Below are 9,977 nucleotides of genomic sequence, written 5' to 3' on the forward strand. Positions count from 1 at the left end.
GGAAAATAAAAAGGCAAGTTAACGTGGCAACAAGACGGAAAAATTGTCTTGAGCTGCTATTCTGCCATTTATTCCTCCTTCGAGCTGTTGGTACATAGTCTGCTTCTGCTTCTTGTGTAAGACAGTGATCAACTAAGACAAAAGAGGATGGGCCCACTTGTTTAAAAAAAAATTAAAATTCTCATCTACTCCTTGCTCTGTTTTCAGGAAAACACCCAAAACTAAAACCAGAGCAAGCCATCTTCACCCCTTTATGTTAAAAAAATAAAAAAAATAAAATAAAATTTAATATTAAAAGTGAAGTTAAATGACTGTATTAAAATAAATGAAATTATTATAAATATGCAATAGAAAATCTTAAATGGATATCATATTGAGAAGTATTGAGCTGGTTGAACTTTTAAAAAATTAAGAGGAAGTCTGATTTTTAAAATTTAATTATGTATTTCACATTCCATCTTTACAATCCACTATTTAAATTTCATATTTAATCCATCATATTTTTAGAATTCTAAGTGAAGATCTAATTTAGTGGGTAGGTGGCAGACTATATTTTATATAATAACTTAATGATAAGTGATTCAATTTATCTTATATTTATACCGTATTTGAAATAACACTTTATCTATATAGTTTTTTGAACATATTGGATAGTCTCTTTTGAGTAACTTTATACATGTATATGATTAATACAATTTTATTTACTTTAGACTAAAATTATAGTTAAAATTTCTGTATTGCTCTTATGTTGCCAAAATTTTATATTCTAGCATAATAATATTATTTTTTTAAACTGGAGCATAATAATATTATTTAAAATGATTATATTTATTCAACTAATTTATTTTAATATATCCTGTGATATCATTAATTAAATATTAAATATTATCTATTCTCATTTATTATTTATTATTTATTATCAGCTAATCATATTCACTCCATATACTTTATTAATTAATTTTTTTTAATTTAGTTTATCAGTCTTATTTTAAATTTTATACATACATCCACTTCTGGTGGATGTTAGACAAATAGAATTAATTTAATATGAATGTATATATTTATATTTGCCTAGCCTGCTAATAATATTTTTGAGCAATAGATATATATTATGTTTACTCCATAAAAAAATGTATTTATGGTAAAATTATACATGTTTCATATATATTTCAACAGGTTAACCCTATCAGTCTGTTCCGCAACATTCCTAGGGATTGTGTGACGTCTTGCTCCGCCTAATGGAATGCAAATGCCGGGTGACTCTTCTTTTATCATCGTTCTTAAGTTAGGGTTAATTTGAGCATTTGAATCTTTTTTGTTTCTTTCGTTCACTCTTATTACAATTCGTTTAGCAGACTTCATCGCCGAATCTTGTTCTGTATTCCTACTGGCAGAGCTCCTGTGCATGGCGTGTCCGCTTTGCTCTAAACCTGAAAGGTACTACTTAACACTCAAGGACCATTTCTAGCTATTTGTTTTTTGAATGTGTCTTCATTTTTGTTTCACAGGGACTGTAACCATCTCGATCTGCATTTCTTTTAAGTGAATATTGGTTGCTTTCCTTTATACCTGTTATGATTTCTAAAGATCGGTCTTTATTTGATTGTTTCTGTCGATGGAAGGGCTTTCTTATGAGTACAAAGCAGTAAACCTTGCAAAAGGAGAACAATTTTCTCCAGGTGAGAACCAAAATGATTTTTGCCCTTGTCTTACTCAGATTTGGAGAAATTATAGGAAAAGTTTATAATGAATATGTTTGAAGAAAAATTAAATTAATGGATTCTAATCCATGATCATGTATGAACTCCAGGATACCATATATTTGCATCATCAGTCTACCGTGTAATCAAATGTTTATAATGGATTATTCAGATTAATACATGGTCTTAATGTATGCCTTTAATTGCATAATATAAATTGCTCCACAAATTGTAGAAATGTGAGAGCTTGTAAAGAGCAAAGGCCAAGCACATGCATTGCACTTATTTGTCTTGTTTTCAACATTTATTTCCTATTTTTTAGAGAAAAAGAAAGTTTCAAGAGATTGACGATTTGTTTTCATTTCTCGTTTTTCTTGTTACTGTTCACTTTTTTCATGGAAAGAAGAGTATTTTTTGTTGCAACTTCCTGTCTCTTGCATGGGACATGTAATATAACTGCCTTTACCATCACTAATTTCCTTCCTTTTTATTTAAATAATACAAAGGATTCGAGTTGAACCACATCGATATGAGCTGTTTCCTTCAATATTTTTGTATATTTAAAGAAGTAGATAAGTATTCTTTTGGTTAGTTTGGAAATCCATGGATTGATGACAATTGTGCATGAGTCACAGAGTTTGAACAGTTAAATCCTCTTCATTATGTTCCCGTGTTGGTTGATGGTGATGTGGTGGTCTCAGACTCTTATGCGATATTGTTGGTTAGTGTTCTTTACTTCAAAAACATAACATCCCTTTATGTGTACGGAAAATAAGGAACCACATTAATGCAAGACTTGTGGTATGGAATAACTGAATGTTGACTCATACCAAAGGAAGGCACATTATTCATCTCCATTTCAATTGTGACTTTGTGACTGCACAGAATTTTTTCTTGATCTAACAAATTAATGGATCATCATATGTAATAGATTATGTTGACATTCATTTTATCAGGACATTTTGCTGTGTTGTGTTGGTTTTAATAGTGCCTTTATTTTTATGATATTTTAGCTCATGTTAATAATATTATTATGACAAGTATTTGGAAGAAAAGTATCCTCAAAAAGCATTGTTGCCAGATGATCCTCAGAGAAGATATTTGAATCTGCAGGTGAGATGTTATCTTCTCTCTTGCTTCAACGTGAAGTCTGAAATTATAGAATGTAAATCCGATGATGTCAAGATGAGTAGACAAGTATACTAAGGCATTGTTCTATGGCTCACATCTTTTACTCTGACATAAAATATAGATCCCAATTTAAATCATATGATATACATTGCATGAAGCTACATGCCGTAGTCATGTGAATGATGACAGGTGGTAAGCCTTGAAAGTTTCTGAACTTGATGATTCCATGGCTTTTGACTTCACGGATTGCAAGCATTTCGTGAAATTACGGACTCCTGGGGGGCTTTACTTCATCCTTAGAAAAGAATATCAATCAAATTTGGAACAATATCATAATTAAGTTGATTGAGATATATTTGCAAGGTTCCAAGATTTGTTTTATCAACTGATCCTTCTCGTGCAACCATGATAAATGGTTGTCATGTCATAGGCTGCCAGCATCATCAGCTCTAGCATACAACCTCTACATATGGTGTCAATGCTGGTTTACTTCTACTTTTTCCTTTCTTTTTTGGCACAAATTATTTGTGTTTTCTCTATTTTCACAAATGGACAGATTGACCATAATATCTCTCCATTTTTACAGAAATATCTCGAAGAAAAAATAGGTCCTGAAGAGCCATTATTATGGGCTCTATCTAGTATTGAAAAAGGTTTCCTTGGTAAGCATTTTTGTTTCTGGCATTCTTCCTTTTTTCTCTCTCTCAGTATTTTCTTGGGAGATAATGAGCTCTATCCATTTCATTAAGGTTTTGAAAACTTTATGGTCATATGTAAGTAAAAAAGTAGAAATTATTGCTAAATGGAAGTCAACAAAACTAAAACCACATGATTTACAAATCTTAATAAATGTGTATGGCATCTCAATTTGTTACGAAACTACTGGATGAAAATGGCCAATTCTTTAAGCATGGCAAACAAAACCTCAATAACAAGCATGCTAAGTCCAAAATCATTAAAGATGCTTAGTACATTTCTGTGCCTTCTTTTTTCTTGAGTTGTCTTTTACGATCATTTGTTTTCAAATTATGGAATCTTGCCTATGCTTTCCATTTAACATGAATGTTTCATTCTTTTTCTTTTCCTAGCTCTTGAGAGGTTGCTGAAAGATTTTGCAAGCAGTTATGCCACAGGAGAAGCAGTATATATGGTCTCTTTTTTAATATTCTCTTTATCTGCTTGCTTTTTAGGCTATGCTTTATTGATGCGCACTCTTTGTAAGAGCTCAATTTGTAGTTCTGAAATAGATAGTGCAGGTGAAGGTTTGTTTGTGTCCTAACGAAAGGCATTTTGGATCACAACATTTCTTATTTTTGTTCTTCTTCTTCTTGTTCTTCTTTTTGGTTTTTCCCTCAACAAATCATTTGCTAATAGTTTTTGTCGATTTTTTTATCCAAATTTCACGCCAAGCTAGTTCTTATAAATCCAACAAGTTATTTCAGATTGGCATGCTACACTTGAATATTAGGAGAAATAAAAGAGATTGATGATGGCATTTTTTTTTTCTTTTAATATTATGAAAACCTTGTAGAGTAAGCTAATTACAGGAGTGTTTTCTTTGGCAGGCTGACGTGTTTCTGGCTCCACAGATAGCTGTCGCTATAATGAGGTTCAAAATTGATATGGTAAAACTTTTCGCTCTATTATTTCTTGTATGTACCTTGGCAATTCATTACTCGTTCTATTTCACTGTTTATGCTTCAGAGCTGCTGCTGCTTGTGTTGCAATTCTCATGTTTGTTCTATTATTAGTTATTCAGTTTTATTTGTTATTGAAATCACATGAATGACTTATCAATTTGTGGAGTAAACCTTATATGTACATCCATAAAAATAAAATAAAATAAGGATGGAAAAATCTTTTATGTCTGAGATAGAACTATTATAATCAGGCTGCAAGTTTTGCAAAGTGGTAATTGAGGGATGCAAGAAGGCCAAAGGTTTGAGGCTAAAAGATTGCGTACTGTGGGAATATTTCTTGTTAAGTTCATGTTGATTTACATCAATAGGCTGAGTGCATGTGATCTGTGAAGGATTTTAGCATATGATTAATTCGATAGGGTGTGCGAATCAGTGGAAGAATGGAGCCGATGAGGGCTGGAGTCTGTCATCCATTGGTTATGATCTTGAAATATGAGAATCTTTTAAGTTGCAGACCTACAGTAATGGTGGTATTATTATATTATGGATAGTCAAAAGCTTCTTTTTTTTTGCCTTTTCTTTTGCAGTCCAAGTTTCCAACTTTAGCTAGGATATATGAATCATACAAGGGCTTACCGGAGTTCATAGCTTCACTACCACAATCGCAACCCGATGCAGGGCAGTAAGTTTTGTTTTCACCTCAAACAAAATTTAGATTACATAAGCTAATTGAATTGTTACGCTTACAAGGCTGGCTATATCTTGGCAGGTAAGGGTTAATTTGGAGGTTGTCATGTTGCATCTTATGTACTTGTGTTTGAATTACTACCAGCTGTTGTATCCAAGAGGTCTGTCTATGGCAAGGATGTAATATCTTAACTGTATTCTTTGTCTCAGTTATTACCTTTTTGGCATTAAACGTAAGTGTTACTTTATGTCTTGTATTAAAGACGTATGTCAGAATTTTTTGTTTGCGTTTTTGTTTGTTTGTTTGCAAATGAAAGAGTCAGAACCATTTTAGCTAGCTCAAATTTGAGTGTGCATTATTTTCAATATGCTACTCAATAAATTTCTCAATGGTCAAAATTGTGTGGTACTTAGAAGCAATGTTAAAGAATTAAATAATATCATATTTAGAGATTATCATTACTTTTAAGCTACATTGATTAGTTTGTAATACAGATTATTTAAATCCGGAAAGAGTGCTTGTGCAGGAGTAAGATAGAAACGGCGTATTGCTACAATATAGGTACAATAATCTGTATTACACAAATGGGCTGATTCAATCCCCATGGCCCATCCTAAAGCCCCTAAAATAATTTTGGATTACAAATTACTTTTTGCTTTTTCCTCTCCACAGTCCTGATGTGAACAAAAGAATCCAGGCAAACCCACGATTGCTGGATGCACAATGTGGCCGGCTGCTCTCCAGCTATACTTGCTGCCAGTTCGTCGTGATTATTGAGAAACAAAACCAGCCTTGTTCAATCTTCCATACGTAGTGATCGTGTGGAACTTCTGTTACTGCTTCAGACAGCGTCTTCAGTTTCTGTTATTTGCAGGAAATTAATGAGCGAGCAGAACTATATAAAAGCTTGAAACTGAATTACGATGTGATCTTTTATTGAACTACTTCTAATCAATGTCCCACAAATTATTGTATTAAAACAAAGTTAAAGGAGAAAAAAAAAAAAAAACCAAACAAATAAAACAAAAGAGAACTCTGAAAATCATGACTCGTATAACAATCATCATTAATAAGCATGTGATACCGTTGTATACTGTGGAGGATCATCCAAACTAGTACAACCGAGAACAACTTCGCTTCCGAGTTTGGTTGTGAGCTTGTGGGAAGCTCGTAGCTGAAAAATTACATTCCGTAACGCCACCACTAAATATCCCAAACATGACAAAGCAACTTGAAACAAGCTGGCCATATCCAATTATCAATTCAAAACTGAGAAATGCCTGATAAGTCTTACCCAAGATCGAGTTGCCCCACCAATGATAAATACAAAAATACGCCGTCCCACTTTCTTCAAATCTAGAGTTGCATTCTTCGAGACCAAATCACTGCCGAAGTCATTGACAGACAAATACGAAAAAAAGTCGTCTATATGGGCAAAAACATCTTAAGCTGCTTTCAGCAGCAGTCTATTGCAACCATATATAATGCAGCAAACGTGTTATGGAAGAATTGGGCGTGGAAGAAGAACAGATTGAAATTTCTTCCTGAAAATCGCATTCATCAGATCGCATAGCCCTGTGTTTAAGGCACAATATCTTAGATATCCAAACAAAGAAATATAAGAACTACCTTACCTGGAGTGTCCATCATCATAATGATTAGGTCGAGCCCAATTTGCAGTTCGTCTTGATCTCATTGAATGTGGGGTCTTTTTTTCTGGAGCAACAGGAGCATTTCTTGACCGTGCTGATGCTTTCTTCGACGTCACCTCAGCAGTCGAACTTGGTACATTCATACATGAATACTCATTTGTTTGACAATTCTCCTTTGCTAACAGATCCAATAAGCTCCTGCAAAAGAAATTATATCATCTAATATCTGTCATTCATGAATCACAAAATAATGGTAATTTTCCTTTTTCTTCTCTTAAACATGTTATAGAATAAAGTGCAATTTGAAATACTAGTACAAATTTGAAAGCTAATTTTGTTTGCATCAGCCGTGCCAGGGGAAAATGGCTTTTAATAGGATGGCGTTAGTAGATTCCAACAGTACTTTTCTCATAATGATCTTAGTTTTTGTTGCTACTTGATTCCACTATGGACAAACAACTGCCAAATAACTTCCACATTTGATGAAGGGGACTCGTATATTTTCCTACTAAATCCTCTGTTTTGAGACTATTGATCTAATCATTCCATTCATTGTAAGAAAATGGGTAAGTGAACAAAGAAAGACTAGAGGAGCAAGGCATTTCCTATTTGAGTGACCGCTATGACCTAGCTACAAAACAAATATAGTTAAATCAAGCAAGTCTCATTAAAAAAAAGGATCTTTAAAAAGTGTGAAACTATTTTTAAAAGTCTTTTACACAACATGGCATTATTCTCTTTTTTGCCAACATTCCAGTTCCATAAAAGGACAGGGTCATGACTCATGATTCTTTAGGACATCTTTGAAGTGAGCAGGCAACAGTCCTTTATTTTAGAAGCTTTTAACCCACTGCTTGGTGTATCGTCCTAATCTTTATTGTAGGATAAAATATAAGGGCATGCTTTTGTGACTTGATTCATACCTCTAACACAGGATAAAATCGAAAAAGTTGCGATGTTTCTTGCTCACCAGTTCGATCCTTTCTCGCCGCTTGCTTTGTGTGAGAAGCAAAAGGAATATGTATAAACTATTAGACCTTGTTGCCGTGACCTTTTTTAAATCAAAATGTAGCATGCCATACCAATCTTGAATGAGCATCTCAGATATGCGCACACACCTTCTGGTTATCAAACTTGAGAGAGAAACTGCTTTATGTCTTTTTGGTGACAGACGATCCCACAAGCAGTTGCATATTTTTCACAACTTGCATATCCTTTTCTGATAATATGGCCTAATGATAAATAAGAATATTAAACAAATGAGTAACTAATATTCAACAATTAGCAAGAACAGTTAAAATTGCAAGAAATATCAACAAAAAGAAAAGGTAAATGATAATAATACTGGTTTAAATACTTTACCTCGTTTACCACTTCAGTAATTGCAAAAAAGTTCCATGTATTTTATGTACTATTGGTCTGCTTTCCCAACTTTAGATAGCACCCCATCCCATCATCCTTGTATCTAAGCAACTAATAAAATTTGTACAATTCTTTACCTTCAGTGAAGCAAAAACTATTGCAATTCGAGCAGCCATCACATTCAAGCAAGCATCAAATCTGCGAGAGTTCGCAGCATGTTCACCTTATAGTTCTTGCAGTGCTCCTTCATGGTCAGTGATAAAGCCTGCAATAAAGGATCTCAGCAGACAATACATTTTTAACACTATATTTCTTTAACAGATAGAGAAATTAGGAGTACAAATAGTTGGAGATGCTTTACAGGTATGACTCACTGAAGACTTCTTTGACATATTTCTTAAAAGCAAACAAGTTCAAGAAACCCCGATAAACAGGGGCTTCATCCATGCATTTCAAGGAAGAAGCCTTAGAAGATATATCTACTAGACATGGAGATCCAAAGCAGGCCCACGCTAGAAAAAAAAGCGTATGATTGAAAATGCCAGATATAATTGCATACCTGACTATCTATAGGAAAGCATTCTAGATTCATCTGCACATTAGGAAGCAAACAGAACATTATAAGCAAAATCAATTCCATCCTCTATTCTCATTTCTCAGCTATCAATAAGGCAGAAGAATTGAAAATCTTGACCACAACACTGCAAGCTAACAAAAGATAGTGTTAAAATGGATCTGTACAAGTGGATCTGTAGCTTATCAGCAGGTTGCTAACATACAGGAGAAAATTCAATAGGAAATGTAAGACGAGGAGACACTGGATACGTTTAAGCAAAATGCCAAAGACAAAAGAGTGCCAGAAATGAACAGGTGAAAATCCAAGCAAACACTTATTAAGTGCACCTAAAACTAATACCAAACAGCTTTAGTGCACTCAATATGAAAATAAACAATTTCTTAGGTGCATTGTATCTGAACACAAAAGCTTTTATGCATCGTCCTAAATGGTTAAGAGACCTGAGGAACATACACCATAGCAAACCCAAAACATTGTACGGGAAAAACTTATTAGTTACTCTATTTTCTGTCAAATTTCATTTGAATATTACTTGATTTAAAAGTCAAATGGTCCATTTCTTAACTTGCTTATTTCACTATGTATAATTATAAAGCTTACTTCTCTTTATTTTGTGACGAAGTCTAATGCAAAATTTGCTTTTCTTTTCTCCTCCTTCAACCATATATTTTTTAAGAAGTTTAACTGGGCCAAACAGCAAACCATATAAAATAATAGCTACATGTTGTTAAACGGGCACAATATAGTTGAAGCATAAATTGGTGAGACAAAATACCAACATTCAAGCCTATGACTTTCTCAGTACACTATTCCACCAAGAAAAACTAAAACCTGCGAATTGCCACAGAAGCATGTCTAGTGGTCAAGGCTGGGATTTGAGAAATGAGAAAACTAGCAAAGTAAATTATTGAACATTAAGGAAGCATTAAATCCACATAACAAGTATTTAATTTCACGTGCATCTTCACTCAAATATAAGTGAAGAAATAACATTATTAAACAAAACTAAATAAAAAAATTACTTTTCTTTTGAAGGCTGGATAAAATATATAGCATCCATGGAAGGTAAAGGTTCTCTTCTCTTGAAAAGCTATTCCACCACTGAAATAAAGGCAGAATCTCCATCAGATTCTATTAGCAATTAGCAGAAGCTAACTTTATAACAAATGAAATAGTGGTGCTGAAACAATGATTTGTTGGTCTACCAACACAGTGACAGAGAGAAAA

At 33.4% G+C, this 9,977-nt stretch overlaps 1 protein-coding gene and 1 long non-coding RNA gene across 6 annotated transcripts; one reads left to right on the plus strand and one right to left on the minus strand.

Annotated features, from left to right (window-relative positions):
* The first annotated feature begins 1,098 nt into the window (after nt 1-1,098).
* On the plus strand, nt 1,099-6,182 carry LOC110616079 (glutathione S-transferase zeta class). 5 transcript variants are annotated; one of them, XR_006348285.1, is made up of 13 exons: nt 1,099-1,256; nt 1,356-1,437; nt 1,623-1,679; nt 2,336-2,421; nt 2,742-2,813; nt 3,262-3,315; nt 3,418-3,493; nt 3,920-3,981; nt 4,397-4,456; nt 5,059-5,153; nt 5,241-5,319; nt 5,654-5,720; nt 5,832-6,182. XR_006348285.1 is itself a non-coding variant. In XM_021758397.2 (11 exons), the coding sequence occupies exons 1-11, from the start codon at nt 1,239-1,241 to the stop codon at nt 5,242-5,244; spliced, it is 666 nt and encodes a 221-aa protein (XP_021614089.1). In that variant the 5' UTR covers nt 1,099-1,238; the 3' UTR covers nt 5,245-5,502. The 5 variants fall into 5 exon arrangements, 4 of the variants coding, with proteins under 4 accessions (XP_021614089.1, XP_021614098.1, XP_043805755.1 ...); XM_021758397.2 differs by lacking the exons at nt 5,654-5,720; nt 5,832-6,182 and having other exon boundaries at nt 5,241-5,502; XM_043949820.1 differs by lacking the exons at nt 5,654-5,720; nt 5,832-6,182 and having other exon boundaries at nt 1,175-1,256; nt 1,509-1,679; nt 5,241-5,502.
* On the minus strand, nt 5,890-7,669 carry LOC110616099. The gene is made up of 3 exons (XR_002488146.2): nt 6,794-7,669; nt 6,244-6,703; nt 5,890-6,020 (listed from the first exon to the last, which is right to left on the minus strand). It is a non-coding gene; the product is annotated as an uncharacterized LOC110616099 (long non-coding RNA).
* Between the last annotated feature and the right edge of the window lie 2,308 nt (nt 7,670-9,977).

This window comes from Manihot esculenta, chromosome 1 (assembly GCF_001659605.2).
Source record: "Manihot esculenta cultivar AM560-2 chromosome 1, M.esculenta_v8, whole genome shotgun sequence".
Lineage (NCBI taxonomy): Eukaryota > Viridiplantae > Streptophyta > Magnoliopsida > Malpighiales > Euphorbiaceae > Manihot > Manihot esculenta.

Excerpts from the sequence above, each read along its gene's own strand:
- LOC110616079 (XM_021758397.2), top strand. Across the intron at positions 1,438-1,622 it reads CTTTGCTCTAAACCTGAAAG|GGCTTTCTTATGAGTACAAA; the intron begins GTACTACTTAAC and ends TGTCGATGGAAG. Across the intron at positions 3,982-4,396 it reads CAGGAGAAGCAGTATATATG|GCTGACGTGTTTCTGGCTCC; the intron begins GTCTCTTTTTTA and ends TTTCTTTGGCAG.